General features: G+C 36.7%; 1 protein-coding gene across 2 annotated transcripts in view; it reads left to right on the forward strand.

The window, feature by feature from the left end:
* LOC136764313 (microtubule-associated tumor suppressor 1 homolog A) overlaps positions 1-17272 on the forward strand; it is a 94793-nt gene that overhangs the window by 26750 nt on the left and 50771 nt on the right. For both annotated transcript variants that reach the window (XM_066718256.1, XM_066718255.1), the window contains exons 2-6: positions 2625-4442; positions 6892-7114; positions 9978-10157; positions 15838-15990; positions 16967-17107. In XM_066718256.1, the coding sequence (XP_066574353.1) occupies positions 2787-4442; positions 6892-7114; positions 9978-10157; positions 15838-15990; positions 16967-17107 (2353 nt within the window). In that variant the 5' untranslated portion in view covers positions 2625-2786. The remainder of the gene's footprint in view (positions 1-2624; positions 4443-6891; positions 7115-9977; positions 10158-15837; positions 15991-16966; positions 17108-17272) is intronic.

The following is a 17272-nucleotide window of genomic DNA, read 5'->3' on the forward strand; positions in this document are numbered from 1 at the left end:
GCTCCAAAAAGGCCAGACTCATTTTCACAAGACTAGCAATTAGATTTGTACCATGGCTGATCAACAGAATCAACTTGGATATTTTGGGTTAGTCACCCAATTTCCCTTTCTTCTGGAGCAGGAGACACCCCCAGTGATGTACAGTTCACAAAATATTGGCTCATTTTGTTTAATCACACTAATTGGTTCCTCATTATGAATGACACATTGCTCCATATTTAATCACATCATTCCTGCTTGGGCTTCAAGGACTAGCACATATGTTCATTGCTTAAACTGCACATTAATGTTTAACAGTCAGAAAGTGATTATAATTGAGCTGGTGTGTCTGTTTTGGGATCTTCTGCTTGAAAGTAATTGATAATCACTATTGAGAGACAGCGATCACAAGCCCATCATATTATTTTGTTTTTCCAGTTTATATATGTAGTTTACTTATTCATTGTTTATGTATTTGTTTGATCTATTTAAAGATTTTGCATTAGTTTTTCAAACATATCAAATATATTTGTCAACATCTTGAGGTAGTATAACTAAATTCCAGATAATAAAAAACAAAAACAGTTACAAATTCCCTATACTTCATAATCAATTAAATTATTTGCATAAATGTCAATATTTGAAAATGATGTGACATCTCCCTGGAGCAGAATAATGCTCACACACACTCATACATACAAACATATGCATACATATATATTCACTTATTCCAAGCACAAGTGTAGCGATCCTGTTCTCAAAACTAGGAGGAGACTTGTGGTTGAGAGGAACGGTGCAGTATTTAGTCTGAGAGGTTTTGGCTCTGATCGTAGTGATGCTGAACAGAAGGCCTTTGTGCTTCTCATTCTTGTGAAGTAAGAATAGCTCAAGTTTGGAACTCCAGAAGGCCCTGCATTTCTCATTGCCTAACATTATCCTAGTATAGGCCTTTTTTTAAGGAAAAAGTTCTACATTGTTTCTTGTTCATGTACTGTCAACTAGGGGGTGCTTTACAGCAGATCAATCTTAAATAAAAATAAATAACCGTATTGAGACTGTGAAAAAGAGCACTGTGTAAAGAAACAAAAGGAATACAAAGTTTAATGATAACTTATTTTGTCTCAGTTTAAGTTTTACTCCCTGGTTTGGAAAACATTCAATCCACTGTAGTATCTTCTATATTATCATGCCTTTTTATTTTGGGATACTTTACTATATGTCCTTAGTTTTATTTTCCTGAAGAGGTTTCCATTTTTGTCTCATACTGATGCCTTTGTTTATTTTTTTTTATGAATAAGGATACTTCTTTGGGTCATCTATAGTTTTTATGCTAGACTTTCAACTAGAATTACATTGGATTCTTGGCACAGTGTTATTTACCCTATTTGTTGCAACCTTCTCAGGAATTCAAGCCACATTTGGAACTTTTTGTTTTCTGTGTTTGTTTCCTTGCCTTCTCACTCCAGTCACAAAATGAAATGCATCAAATGTAAAAGGTGAATAATGACCAAAGGAAATGTACATATTTTTTTCTGAAACCTTCACAGAACTAAAAATACATTTAAAGTTTGTCTTCCGTATAGTATAATGTCGGATACTGTTAGTGGTATGTATGTATTGTTCATTGTTTGTTTTATCTTGTGACAGCTGCAAGAGCTGACAGTGCGAACTTTGTGTATTTTTAAATGAATTCTACACTACAATCCTTTCTTTAGATGGAAGAATGGATGGAAGAATTGTTTTCTGGTGGTGGTCCATTTTGAAAAATGAAACCAGAATCAGAGATCACAAAAAGAAAATAAGATTAGGGGCCATTAGGCCAGAAAAAAGGAGCTCTCTTTATAAAACCAGTTATTAAATTGTTAGCATTGTTGTATTGTAAACATTGTGAAATTGAGGAAATGTAGAGCAATTTTGTTTGTGACTGAGTTGCATTCTTAAAGAGCAGTTTCCAAAAATGATATTCACATCCTGTTGTGGCTAATTAAGTATCATCTTTAATTCCTTCTTGCTGCATTTTCTTTCATGCAGTGTTTGTGGTAAAGGGGGGGTGGCATGCCCCCCTAGTGTGGCCTCTGACCCCTCACACAAGAGTGCTTACAAATGCAAGATCAAGTGCTTTTGATTAATTGTAGATGCTCACAACCTAGACTTGCAATAACTCATGATGTCAGAGTGTGTGGGTGGGAGCTTTATAGTGATGATCATTTTTCATTTTCAATTGGAGAAATAACTTTATTCTGTGAACTCATAGGGCCCCACTGTCTTTGATTTGTACGTTTGAAAATTATGTCTTGGATGTATTTACTGTATCTGAAACGGATAATAGATCTATGTCTCCACACAGAATGTTTAGAGTGTTTAGCAGAATGTGTCACAAACTTTGATTTCATGCATGTTACATAGTAGCACATTGGATGCATATATGTTATGTTTAATTGCAGGTTACACTATGAATCTAATGGTTTTGTATCTGCTTTAAATGCTTGTTTGATTTAAGTGTCGGGAAAGTGTCTGGATATTAGTTATGAAAGAATAGCTGTTGCGATTATTTTTTGCATGTATTTAAACTTCAAAGTTATGCAATACATTTGTGTGTGCAATTAAAATGTAAAAACGTAACTATTTTTCTTTTTTTTTTTCAGGGAAGGATACTCATGCTATTTGATTATCCAAACTGAAACAGGAATACTGATAACAAGGGCTTCTGTTTCTTGGAAGAAGGCATGGGGCCAATAGTAAGAGACAACTGAATAAAGCAAACCTACTAAGTTCTGAAGTGCTGAAATAAATCCAGAAATTACAAAATGAGCTTACATAGTGTTAGTGAGCGAAATATCAGCAAGGATCAAAATCCAGAAGAAGCCTACAATGATAGCAATGGGAATAAGGTTTCTTGCAATGCAGAGTCTCCTCCAGATTCCTTCACAAGCATCAGTACATTAAGCAATGGGAGTCTTGATGGCTCCGATGTTGAAATGCTAGATTACGATTTGAGCAAAAAGCATCATGCTGAACATCTCCCTGGCGGTAGGGCATTTCAAACTGAAACCTCCGCTGGACTGCCTGTAAATGTTTGTGACCAAGCAGAATTATCCGATTTGGAATCCACTTCTAGTCCCACAGAGGGCAGTGAAATTGAGCCCTGGAATCACAACCACCATGGGACCCAATTGGACACTTGGAATGATAATCTCACCTCTGAGACATTTACATTTGAAGAATGTGGTGGTAACATGAATCACACTCTAGATATCAATAACAAGAGCATAGAAGCCTGCCTGGATAAGGCCATTTCTCATGGTGCTGAAGAATGTCTTGGTAATACTGTAAATGAAGGAATGCAAGGGTTAGTGGAAGGGGCAAGGCATGTCTCTATGGAAAATGGGCAACATTTTGAGGCTGCTCTGAGTCCTTCTCAGGATGTAAGGAGGAGAAACAGCTTTAATTTAAGTGAATCTGACAAATCACCATGTGTCTGTAAGGTGCGATTGTCACCCAGCTTGTCCTTTGGGAGCAGTGGAGCGCCACATGATGAATGTATGACGGGTCTGGTAGGAGACCTCGCTATATTGTTTTCGGACCACGAATGCACAGCTGAAGTGAGTTGTGAAAAGATCAGTCCAGATGCAAGAGATCACAATTTAACAGTGAACAAAACTAAACCTCCAGACCTAACTTTTGTACAGTTGGAAGACATTGTACTTGATGCTGAATGGTCACCTGCTGATTTTAATCAGACATTTGTGATTAATAATTCTGATTCAGATTGTGGATTAAAGACCTCTACACCCTTGAACGGATATGAAACGTCACATATGTCATCAATTTTTGAGATTGCAGAACAGACCATTGAAATTGACAAAAATGATGACTGGAGTCCCACAGTCCAAATCATGAGAGTGCAGCAGAATTCACCCTCTGTGAAATTGCATAAAAGTACAAAGCCATCTAAGCCTGTGACAAGCAAATCTGCCAAAATTGAAATTAAGACCTTTCCCAAACCTGACTTTAAGAACATAAAGCCTAAGGTTGTTTCAAGATCAGCCCGTTTACCAGGAAATCACAGTTTCACACACGTAAAGACTTTGCCACGATCAACTGTTACCAACAATTGCCCTTCTCCTCTCACCTCTCCAAGGGATCTGCAATCACCTAGAAATACTCCTTCACTGAAAAATCACAATAGGCAGATATTCTCTAAGGCTTTTCCGGGTCGAGTTACTGATGCTTCTGCCACTTCAAAAAAATCCAACACAGTCCAAACAGTGTCCAATAATGTGGTAAAGAAGGGAGCAATAGATAAAGACAGCTGCTCTGGCTCTGCAAGCTCGTTGTCCTCTATTGAAATCACTGAGACTGAACAGAAGTCAGAACAAGGCAACCTGAAAACTCCTCAGAATGCATTTCAAGAAGAGCATAGAGAATGCATCTTGTCAAGATCTTCTAAAGCTGATGTTATGGTGAATGACACTACACAATTATCTAATCAAAATGCTAGACATTTTGTCAGTAAATATTAATTATAATTCTATTAATTCTGACTCATTCTAAATGGCTTAAATATTTTTCAGCAATGGTTCCCCTTGCACTGTACATTTTAAATGTCAATTTCCCTGCTGTTTCTTTATCTAGGAGGTTCTTAGGTTCTACATTTTATAACATTAAATTAAATTGGAAAGTTACTGAGCATTTAGATGTGTTAAATATACAGAATGTGAATTGCTCAGCTATATTAAACTAGAGTTTCATCACTCCTACTTTACACTTTGTGAAGCAGGAGTTAAGATTCATTAATATTTATGATTTCCTAAATTAATTACATCCATGCTTTAAAAAAAAAAAAAGCTTCTGAATTTTGTCTGTGGGAAATCTTAATACTGTGAAAATACTGTGCAAACGTCTTTTAACATAAAATTACCTATATATATATATATATATATAATGCGATTCCTCCCCTTTATTGTTTAGTCTCCAAGATGTAGCTTAATCAATTGTATTGAGTGAATTACTAATAGGACTCCCCCCCCCCCCCCCCCTTCTTTCTGAAACCACAAATATAAAAATGTAAAATTTGAATTATGTAGTGTAAATGTAGTGTTTCCTAGGCAGATTAAATTATTTTGACATGTTTTCTAAGGGACCTTAATTTCAGTGGACAACGACTATAGATGCCAAATACACAGAGCTCAAATGGATCTTGGAAAAACATTTTACTATCAGTTTAAGACTGTAGAAAAACTCTTGCAATTTAAGTTGGAAGTTGTGTAACAAGAAAACGTTATTGTATAAACGTTGAAACATTATACAAATTCGGAATGACAACCATGTAAGCATGAAAAAACACTTAATTTGCCATCATAAGCAATGTACAGAGACTCAAAATTAGTGAATAAATTGTTAAAAATGCTGGCAGTTTAGTCACATTGATATAAATAGGAACAGGTACTGTCATGAGAAGGTCAGTCTGCAGTAATTGTTTAAAATTTTGACATCTGATAGACTTATTTGGTCATTGATAGAAGTCAGCAAGAGACCTTTTTGTCACTGGATATTTTTCTGTCAACTGTGAATACAGTGAGTGTTCAGTTCTAGATAAACTAAAAGACAACCATTCATTTGCTTTCTGGACTGGGTTCCCAAAGCTAGAAGGTCACTTTTCACGGACCGTAAATTGCACATTGGGCATATCAGACCGTTTTCCCACATCATAGGGCTCTGTACCTTAGAAGAACAGTAAGACCGCCCCTCTCTCAGCCCTTGCAATGACAGTATTTGCCTCCCAAGCAGCACAATGCAGGTCCACTGCATTGTAAGACCTGAAACTTGTTTTTTTTTCCTGTTTTGTTCGAAGACGGTGCTGCAATCCCTTAGACTAGAAATGCATGTCTGGACCACCCATTTTGTAAGCAATTAATGCTTTGTGTACCATATAATATTGGATTCTGGCATTGAACCAGGTCCTTCCCTGAGCCCAGAAAAACTGGCCAGGAACGTGACATCACTGTAAAAGACTCGTATACACACTGAGCCATTTTACACTCTCTTCTGTTCTCATCTTTGTGGCAACCTCAGCATTTGAAGGGCATCGGCCTGCTAGATATGAGGCCTAGCTCCACTGAAGCGTATAAAGTCTGATACCAGATGCTGTCAAACTACTGTCTCCCTCCGGCACGCCTCAAAGGCCCTGATCTGCACAGTCCAAAATGTAACTAATACATGTTCCCAAAGAGCTGTCCCCTAGTTGTGTGGGATTTGTACATTCAGGCTTTGGAGGAGACATTGATATACACACACTGAACCCTCTTACACTTCACAGAAGCGCAATGTATGAACCTGGCTTGGTTTGCCAGTGCTGATTTCATTTCCAGAATAAACAGTAGTCCTTTTCAACCTTCGTATTTACTTGCCCTTAAAAACTGCATCTGAAAGTACTTACATAAATATTCTGTAGTGGTGTATCAGTTGTAGTGTGATATGTTTTATTTCGTTTTTTTTTTTTTTTTGCAGTTGCAGAAGGGTGCAAACATATATTAGATGGGTTAAATATTTGCTTTTGCTAAATTAAATGTCAATCTGGGTTTGAAACCAAATGTGGAAAGTTTTACTACAGACTTTGAAAGCATGAGTAAGATGGCTGAGCCACATTTCCACATTTGCCCACAAATACACTCCATGTGCACTGAATGTTTATGCAAGGGGAAGAAAAAAAAAGGAAAAAAAGTTGGCTGGAAGTACTGATATCCCAAGGGGAATGTAGCACAATAGCAACTTCATACTGAGCTTGCGTGAACTTAATGTGTGCATATTCTGTGCTGGTTTTAGATGGCCAACAGCGTAGTGACAGTTCAAAAGTCTGATTTGAGGTTACTTCAGTGGGATTGTTTGAGTGAAAGGGACTTCTTTTTACAGACAGTATCATCTGAATTGGCGGCAACTCCAGACATCAGCAAATCCAAACTTGGCCAGAAGCCATCCCCCGGCAGACCGAGAAGCACTTCATCTCCGCAGACTTCAGCTGCAAACCTTAGACTGCCACCTCCTGTATCGAAACGGAAACAGGGAACCTCAACAAAAGATGGCCGCATTGCTGGAAGCATGTTTGCCCCAAGGACCAAACAGTTACCAGCTGCTGGTAAGAACAGATTGACATGGTAATCACTTTGAAATTGTACAGGACATCAGTTTCGCTTTCAAACAAGCATCATCTTTTATTGCCATTACATCCAAGCAAATGTTTTTTTTTTCCTGAAACTTCACGAGTGTTGCTTCTCTTCTATATACACTTTTATGGGGAAAAAAAATGAAGTTAAGCAACCCTGTGGCTGTGCAGCTGTAAAAGTAATTCATTCTGCAGTCCTGCAATCTCACACATTCCTAACTGCATTTTGAATCATGTACTGAAATTAGATGCTCTGCACTGACTCGTAGCAATCTTTCAGCTAACAATTGTATAATTTTAAAATAATGAATAGATTTTAAGGAAAAAATGAAGAAGTGTAACAAAAGTGTGGAAAAAGTTTAATGTCAGTTTTGCTTTACTCTTGGATATTCTGATTTAAAATTTAAAGCATATAATTAAAGGGCTATAAATCTTAGCTAAAATGTATACTGTGTATTCATACTTCCACACTGAACATCTTGAACACTGTGTGTCAGGGGATATCATGTTCACTTTTTAGTCCTCATCTCTTGCAAGCACTGCAAAATCACAAACGGCACATTTTTTATGCAATTTCCTGTACAAAGAAGCTCTTGTATTACTGCAAATTGAAACCAACAGTGCGTTGGCTGTAAGAAGAGAGGCTGCTTAGATTGAAAGGTTAAGCATTTAGTCTGTACTATTTGACTTGTAATGAAGGCTGAAGCACTGTACTGGTGGCATTTCAACAGACCTTGATCCCTCTGTTCTTTGGCATTCATTTTCAGGGAAACAAGGTTGCTAGCAATCTCCAATGGGCTAACATTTGCAATTCAGAATTTGTTTTCAGTATGTGTTTTTTTTTTTTTTTTTTTATGAAAGATTATAAATCACAGGATTGGGTTTTATTTACATTTGCAGGACATATTGCGTAACTTCCATGCACTGCTGATGTGACATATGCCCCTACCAAAAATACTGAAAGTGTATTTTTTTTCTAAATAGAGAAATCTAAGGTTTGAGTTAAGTTAGACTTGTTAGAAGTGAAGGAAGGGTTTCAGACTCTGCATTTTCTCATTCTACAGTTCCTCTGAAATCTACACGTTTTAATTTGTTTAAAAAAAAGTTTATTCTAACAATCCATAGATTTTTCAACTTTATAATTTGATCTTGAATACATTTTAAAGAGATTCAATCAATGAATTGCTGTATTCAGTGGTTTTGGTGCTCTAGTAATAAGTAATTGCAGGGATACAAGCCACAAAAAGCAATGAGCCACACAAAGCCTCAAGGTTACCTGCTTGAATCAATCCCTTATGCTCTTCTGGACAAACGTTAGCAACCGTTACCACTATGGCCTGCCAAGAAATAAATCTTTCTATACTTTTTCTGCCCAAGAATAAAAATAATAGCTCTGTACCCATAAAGTATCCCAACCCTTCCTTAATGATGTCCTGCTGTAGAATGCGTCTCACTGCAGTTCCTAAAAGCTCCATTTGATGGCAGGTGTTTAAAAGACTTCAGTAATCTACACAGAGCACTTTTCCTGTTTCTGATGAAGAAAGCTGATTGAGGAACATGTGTCATTGACTCCATAACCCCCCTGAGGGCATTGCCATGGATACAGATGTGCGTAACCTCCAAAATCCTCTCAGGACGCAATGATAAACACTTTCATTGCATCTGCCATTAGTAATGCTAAGGAAAATAGTCAGTAGGGAGTAGGTTTTCTTGTGATAGGAAATTAACTGCAGGAATGGGGGAAAAAACACACAGAGAAAGGAAAAGGATGCTGTAGTGATCTTTAGTAGTTCAGCAGAGGAAGACCATGTCCGAGCTATTCTTTTGGACTGGAAATTACTTTTATAACTTGGATTGTTTGTGAAGAACGTGCCCTTCTGTGTCTTTTTTGTGGGTTTTGTATGTAGATGGAGCTTTCTAACAATAACATCATTCTGTTACAGCTTTTTAACCAAACAATCTACTAGAATAATGCATTGTAATTAGTTTGTAAAGTAATCTATGCCTGTAGAGGAGTAAATTAATTGCTTACTTTCATACTTGCTTTGGCAGGGGTTTTGTCTACGGGATGTTGTCATACCTGGCCTATTTGATTATAACCATTTCGTTTGACACTATTTTTTAAAACTTGTGTTAAATTGATTTTTTCTTTGCTTAATTCAAATTCAGTTTATAATAACAAATACAAAAAACGTATAAAGAAATGTTGATCAAGCCCACATTTCTCAACTTTGTTTTTAGGCATTTTATGGTCAGTTTCAGTAAAATCAAACATGTTTTTCTGGTAGGATTGAGAAGGATTAAAAGAGACACATTTTGTGTCCTTTCAAAAGCAAGGCGTACCCCACTCCCATTTAACATTCTTAATAATTTGACTGGTTGCAAATGTTATTTAAAAACATGTAACACCTGGGCATTTTTCTGAGCCCAGGTATTCCACATCCTGAGCTTGTCAGTTAAATTATAATAAATCACTGGTTTAGAAAATCACCTAGATTGCCCGTGGGTGCTCCATTACATACATTTTCTGTTAAACGGAAACTCTAACAAAACATACTTTAACAGTCGACAGCGAGTTTGAACATGACCGCTAACTATGCACAATTTAAGTAATTTATTATGAATGAGGTAATCCTGTTTGGTAATCCTATTCCAATTCACTTGTCTGTATACCTTTATACTAATGTTGAAGTTACCTGTGCCAGTAAATCGTTTTTCAGTTCCCAGACCAAACTAGTGTGAAAAATATATCTAAAAAATAAAACTGACTTGGAAATTGAATAAACTGGTCAGTTATTGATTTTTATTTTGTTTTCTCCATCATATGAACATGCAGGCAGTCAGAAGAGGCAAGTGATAGACAAGCCTGCAAAACCGTCCCTGGGCCCTGACTCCACTACAGATGCATCTCTAGCTGGATCGAAACTGCCTGTGAGATTCCAGGACCTGCAAAGATCATCCAGTGTCTGCTCTCTCAACAGCTCCAACAGCGACTCCAGCGCAGATGGAAGCAGATGTAAGTTGTTCATGATGCTATCTGAATTGACACCTAACTCGTGGATCTTAATGTTCCTTTTGTCTTCTAGTGCTGCTCAAAGTCACCAAAAAGGTCTCTGGGGAAAAATACTGTTTTCACCAGTGAACCTGGTCCTTTAAATTTGTTATCCAAGCTGTTTCAAAATACTCAGGCAGCAAATTACTTTTAGGCGTACTGTGAAAAGGCATTAAGCAGTTTTTCAATTGTAGAACTATATAAATAAATTCAATTTTGGTTTTTAATTTTCCAGAAATGTCTTTCCCTTTCAAATGACTCCAAAATATCTTTGTTGCTAAGCAGCACATTTGCCATCTTGGTCCTAATGAGTTCTGCTGCGTGTTTGGGAACCTATAATCTAGTGCTGCACACTACGATCTACCAAAATAAATATGGACTTTCTCTCCCCTTATTCCATCAACAGAGACAATACTTCTCCTTAATTCAACTTACATACAAATGTAAATTCTTCACAGCTTTTTTGTATTTAAATACATGTATCTAGAAATAATATTAGAACAGGACAATTTCTGTTTACATCTAGCTGGCGGCAGCAGTGTGGAGAAATGGTTAGGGCTCTGGACTCCTGAGTGGAGGGTTTGTGGACACTGCTGTTGTACCCTTGAGCAAGGTACTTAATCTATATTGCTCCAGTAAAAACCCAGCTGTATAAATGGTTAATTGTATGAAAAACACAAATAAATAGCTGGGTAAGCAGGAATCTCTATCCTTTACCTGACAAGAACACACTAAAACCAAACTAAACATACTATTTATACAGGTAGCTACAGATATGTGTTAAAAGAAAATAAATTTGTTTTGGCTCAACTTCAGTGGTTTTCAAAATCAGTTTAACTTTACTACTTCTTAAAATGAAACATTCTTCTGTAAAGGGTTTATGATTAACCAAATTAAATGTGAAGCTTGAAATTTAACTTAAAACTGAATTTATTCAGATATGCCAGCTTTGTGTTGGATGAGGCAGTTTGAAACTTGGAGATTCTGAAGCTTCGTGATTTGCACTGCACTGTAATGGTCAAAATAATTATACAGTTTTTGTTTGTTAAAATGTATTAAGTGAATATGCCTTTATTTGAAAACATTCTGAATGGTACTTGTCAATGTTTGGTTTGGATACTTTTTGTCTTTCTGTATTCCTTAAATTTGATTGGTTGAGAATCACAATAGTGTGGAAACTGACATCATGTTAGACGTTTTTATATGAAATAGCTGCAACCTGACCTAAACAGGATCTCTTTCTTTATTGTAGAACCTCAGTGAATCATGGTTAACGTTCTTTGTAGATTACATATTGTGTTCGTATTCATTTTTACTTTAGTTTGGCTACTTATCATTTTTATATCCTTCACTTTATTCAAATATTGAGATGGTGTTTTCAGGCCCTGTATTGCAGTACATCTTTATCTAAATCACTTTCTGTTGTGGTGTAGCAGAGACGTACGTACCATATTTACCAATGTGGTTTACAATGTGGCTTACTAATACTATAGTACTTACTATACTAATATTAGGGAAACGTCAGACATTCCAGTTATTATAAAGTGATTAGACAGAAGACAGAGGAGCATCTTAATGAAAAACATATTCTTGGAGATAGTAATCATGTCTTTACATGAGGCAGATCATGTCTTACTAATTTATTAGAAGTTTTTGAACATGCAACTGCAGCTGTAGATCATGTGAAAGCATATATGATATACTCAGATTTTCAAAAAGCTTTTAATAGGGTTCCACACAAAAGACTGATCCTCAAATTGGAAGCTGTAGGCATTCAGGGTAATATAAGTAGATGGATTATGAACTGGTTGATGTATAGGAAACGGAGGGTGTCGATTAGAGGAGTTGCTTCTAACTGGAGTGAGGTTGTTAGTGGAGTTCCACAGGGATCAGTACTAGGGCCTTTGCTTTTTCTAATCTATATTAATGATCTGGACTCTGGGATAGTTAGCAAACTTGTCAAATTTGCAGATGATACTAAAATAGGTGGCTCAGCAGATACAATCTCGGCAGCACAGGCTATTCAAAGGGACGTAGATAACATTCAGTTGTGGGCCGACACCTGGCAGATGAAATTCAATGTGGACAAGTGCAAGGTATTACATGCAGGTAACAAAAATGTCCACTATAATTACACTATGGGAGGAATCGAACTAGATGAAATAACACATGAGAAAGATCTAGGAGTCTACATGGACTCCTCACTTTCTCCATCCAAACAATGTGGGGAAGCAATAAAAAAGGCAAACACAATGTTAGGGTATATTGTCAAAAGTGTAGAATTGAGAACAAGGGCAGTGATGTTCAGACTGTACAATGCGCTAGTTAGAGCTCATCTGGATACTGTGTGCAGTTCTGGGCTCCACACTTCAAGAAAGATATCGCTGCTCTAGAGGCAGTTCAGAGGAGAGCAACCAGACTTATTCCAGGTCTGAAGGGAATGTCCTACTGAGAGACTGAGGGAACTGAACCTTTTCACCCTGGAACAGAGGAGACTACGTGGGGACTTGATCCAAGTCTTCAAAATCATAAAAGGCATCGACCACATCAAACCAGAGGAGCTTTTCCAGATCAGCAGGGACACACGCACCCGGGGACACAAATGGAAACTGGGCTTCAAGGCATTCAAGACAGAAAACGGGAGACACTTCTTCACACAGAGAGTCATCATAATCTGGAACAAACTCCCCAGCGATGTGGTTGAAGAGACAATTTGGGAACATTCAAAAACAGACTGGATAGGATCCTTGGATCACTTAGATATTAATGGAAACCAAACGAGCACAATGTGTCAGATGGCCTCCTCTCATCTGTAAACTTTCTTATGTACTTATGGTAAGATCCCGTGCATCGTGAGTAAGTGGTTAGCTACAACAAATGCAGGCCCCTGTCATTAAAGACATTTCTGAATTAGTTATTTTATAGATCTTTATGCTATGTTAATTGTACATGTGCATTACCCACAACAATGTCTATATGGTTAATTTATCCAATTAGAATAAGAACAAATCTCTCACTGTAGTATGCCACTTGATATTGAGCCAGGTTGGGAAGTATGCTGTGCTGAAGGCTGGATATGTCAGGCATCTGGTTAACATTTTATACAAGATCCAAGGTTGTAGGAAACCTCGTGTTTTGACTAAATGCTTTCCCCTCAGATTTTAAAGTCAACTCGAATTTCTGTTGCTTTTTGGGGTAGGTGGGGGATGGGGTACAAAATGCTTTGATTTTAGAAAATATATTTAATGACTGTTGGTATATACAAAATAGTTTATTTTATAGCTGTAGGATTTTATTATTTCCTGTACTCTTTTTAATTGTTCCCCTCTGCCTTTAGGACAATCCAGATATTATAGCTTAATTTAACAGTTAAATCTTTAATCTGTCAATCTAAAGGAATTTGCTCCATTTTGAATTATAAATTAAAGATTACACATTTCATATCTATAAATAAACAATTGCATTGTTTACGTTGAGCAATATATGGGTATCTGCCTGCTTCACATGAAATAGAACTAGCACCATGTTGAGAAGTGGGTTTGGAAAAGAAAGACGAAGATTGATTTTCCAAGAAAGTACTGGAAATATGTTTTTTAAGTCATTGTGGGTTTTCTCTGTTGTACAGCAAATGGTTTAAAGCTAATGGTGGTTGTGTTGGCCTACAGAGCAAATTTTATATTGTTGCTTCAGTATTTAGGACAACATTGTTCAGCCTTAGTCTTAAGTCAGGATCTAACTATATATTGCTGTAAAGACAACATATAGTGATAAATAGAACATAGACAAAATAGAAAAGTATCATGCGTGGAATTTTACTTTGTTAAGCAGTCCATTGTAGATCAGACCAATTTGAAATATCATGTCTGTATGTTAAAAAACAAAAGCGTGGACACTGAAGATGCATTTTTTTAAGATTGATTAATACCTAAAGAAAACCGTATTAATTGTTTATTTTTTTATTATAAGTTTGAAATATTACTAATATTAAATAGTCACCTATTTATGCTGAACACTTAAACAAAATGTACATTTTGGAAATGGATGTAAGGAATCTTTCTTTGCCAGGTAAGAGTCTTGTGGACTATGTGCTTTGAAATTACAATTCATGCATAAAAAATCTTTCCATATTCTTAATTTACATTTCTATTTTTAAGCTTCTTACGAAAGTCTGAAAGAGACTGCACATGAGGACTTGCTAAAATACTACATTAAATAAGTAAAAGCAGTTTGAATTCATATAATCATGCTTAGAACTTTAATGAATGCTAATCTGAAAAGAATTACAAGGGGGAGTGAGGTGGGTCTTGGCAGAGGTTGCCTGGAAATATCACTGCTGGTATTTAAAATGTATTCCTCCGAAAGGAGAAATAACAAAACGCATACTCTCCCATGTACAGTTTTCCTATTCTTTGAGAGGCAAACTGCCTCTGCCTGGTAAAATAACATCTTCTTAATGCCTTGCAGCTTAGATTTATTCCACTCTAGTTCACTTACTGTGAATAATGGTCTGTGAATGCATCCTCAATTCTCAAATTGTAATCCAGTTCCAGAATGATCTTCATTCTCCAAAGCAGCCAGTTATCTCTTTAAATAATACGGAATACATTTATTTATTTATTTTGGCTTAAGGTTATCATTTTCATTGTAGCAAAACAAACACCTATTTTGCTTTCCTATTATTATTATTACGTAATGTTACGTAAAGAATGGAATTGTGTTTTTCTATTGCTCTGTAATTTGTTACTGTATACATGTAAACCACCCCAAACCTTCATGCTAGGACCTGCCAGTATTACTGCAGGCATTCATATACATTTTAACAAGCTCTCCCCTGCTCTTCTAGTCACAAACCGCTTCATTGCAACTGAAACATATAAAGCTTTTCGTGTGTCCATGATACTCTTCTGCTATGCTTAATTGAGCGGTCATTATAGTGCATACATACATACATACATGCATGTCTTCACATATAAAAAATTACCAATATATTTCTGATAAGTATTAAAGGCACACCATCATTCCATTCTACAATGTCATGGAATGCCCTCAGGAAAGTTACTTGCATGTTTGTTTTTCAACATGATAATGGCCCTTAACACGCATACAGATGAAGTAAGTAACAACAGGATTTTTACATTGTTAGTTATCCTGTCAGTCACCTGACCTTAAACCAGTTGAAATGTATAGCACTGTGCTTATTTATGCAGTCTATAAATAATTTGTACAGTCCTGCGTGTGTGGAATAAATTAAAGCAGCACATTTAAACCAATCCATATATGGTGTTCCTTTAATTGTAAATGGTGTCTTAATATCTAAATAGTTTCTATATGCACTGTTTCATGGTTCCTGAAATATCTGATTATACACATCTAAATAAATGTATTAAAATTAATTTGTGAAAAAAATGTTAGATCAAAGTAAGGCACGGATGATGGTACTTTTTAAGTAAATATGTACGTTATGTATGTTAAACTTGATTTAAAACGTAATTTGTCTGCATATCTTTATGTTGGAAGTTTTTTGATTATCTGAGCAGCAAAATTAAGCATCCATTTTTGGACAAAAGAGCTGTTGAATGTCTAAATGGATCATATGTACTGGACTTGTATAAACTGTGCTGTTTTTCTTGACTTGCATACACAGGCAGTCAGAAGAAACAGGTGGACTCTGGCTCCACTGCAGCCACCTCTCTCGTTGGATCCAAGCTACCTGTGAGATCACACGACCTGCAGAGATCTTCCAGCATTTGCTCTCTTGCCAGCTCCCACAGCGAGTCCAGCACAGCCAGCAGCAGATGTAAGTAGTTCATAAAACTCTCTAAATAAACACAAAGACAAGGAAAATATGAAAGTTGCTCTCCTGGGAAAATGTAATCTAACTCGAATTACTGGTCAAGGTAAACATCACAGCACTGATCGATGGGATGCAAATGATACCACAATAAGCAGGTGTATGAAAATGTAATGCCTGGATCAAACTGTGGGAAATGTAAACTTACTTTGAACATTCATGAGAAATGCAGGGCTCAATCAGTTTTTGGTAGCATTTTTTAATCAATTTGCGATGCGACTTTAGGTAACCCTCTGAAAATGCAGCCTTATTTAAAGGGACATTAAAAACACTTAGAATTAACTCTTAAACATGTTAGGATTATAGGACAAATGTATGTAGCAAAGTACAGGCAAGTACTAGAGAAAAATGTTTAATTCTGCTAGACAGAAACTGTGGTGAAAATTCCCCTTTCAGCAGGACAAAGATCTAAAGCACAAGGCCAGTGCTATCCTGAAGTGGTTAATGAATTTGAAATTGAATGTCCTTGAGTGGCGCAGTCAGAGACCTGTTTTGAACTCTCTCGGGAATCTGTGGAAAGACTTGAAAACTGCTGTCCTTATGTGATCCCCAAACAGCTTCAGAGAGCTTGAGCAAATCTGCCAAAAAGAACAGGCCAGTGTGCAAAGTCGGTAGAGACTTGCTCATAAAAACTTGCAGCTGTAATTGCTGTCAAAGGTGCTTCCACAAAATATTGAGTTTACTGGGGCTGAATACAACAGATTTAAAATTATACGCTGTAGTTTTTGCTTTCATTTACTGTAACTTATCTTACCCTTACAAGTCTCCAGTTTGAGCATTCAAGTTTTGCATGAAAGACTAACTTCATAAAATGGGACACTATAAGAAGGGTCTGAATACTTTTTGCAAGGCATGTTGTGTGTGTGTGTGTGTGTATATGTAGGTGTATGTCTGTATACATATGTATTTTTATTTTTCTCAGCTGCAGCTTTTTCTGACTCCAAACCTGAGGATAAATGTGGGCATACTCTGCTTACAAGAACACCACAGAATTCAGCTACTGGCAACCGAATAGGCATGAGAAACGGAACCGCCGTAGTTTCAGTAAAAAATGCAGCACCAGGTAATCAGCTGTGATGAACATTCACACACTACGTGATATGACCTAGAGCACATTTTTCCATCGCCTCATTGCATTGCCACACAATCATAAACACTGAGGCTCAAATATGTATACAGTGCATGTCTTTGTATGCGTGTGTAGGTGAACTTAAAAACTGCATTAGGT

This window comes from Amia ocellicauda, chromosome 12, assembly GCF_036373705.1.
Source record: "Amia ocellicauda isolate fAmiCal2 chromosome 12, fAmiCal2.hap1, whole genome shotgun sequence".
NCBI lineage: Eukaryota > Metazoa > Chordata > Actinopteri > Amiiformes > Amiidae > Amia > Amia ocellicauda.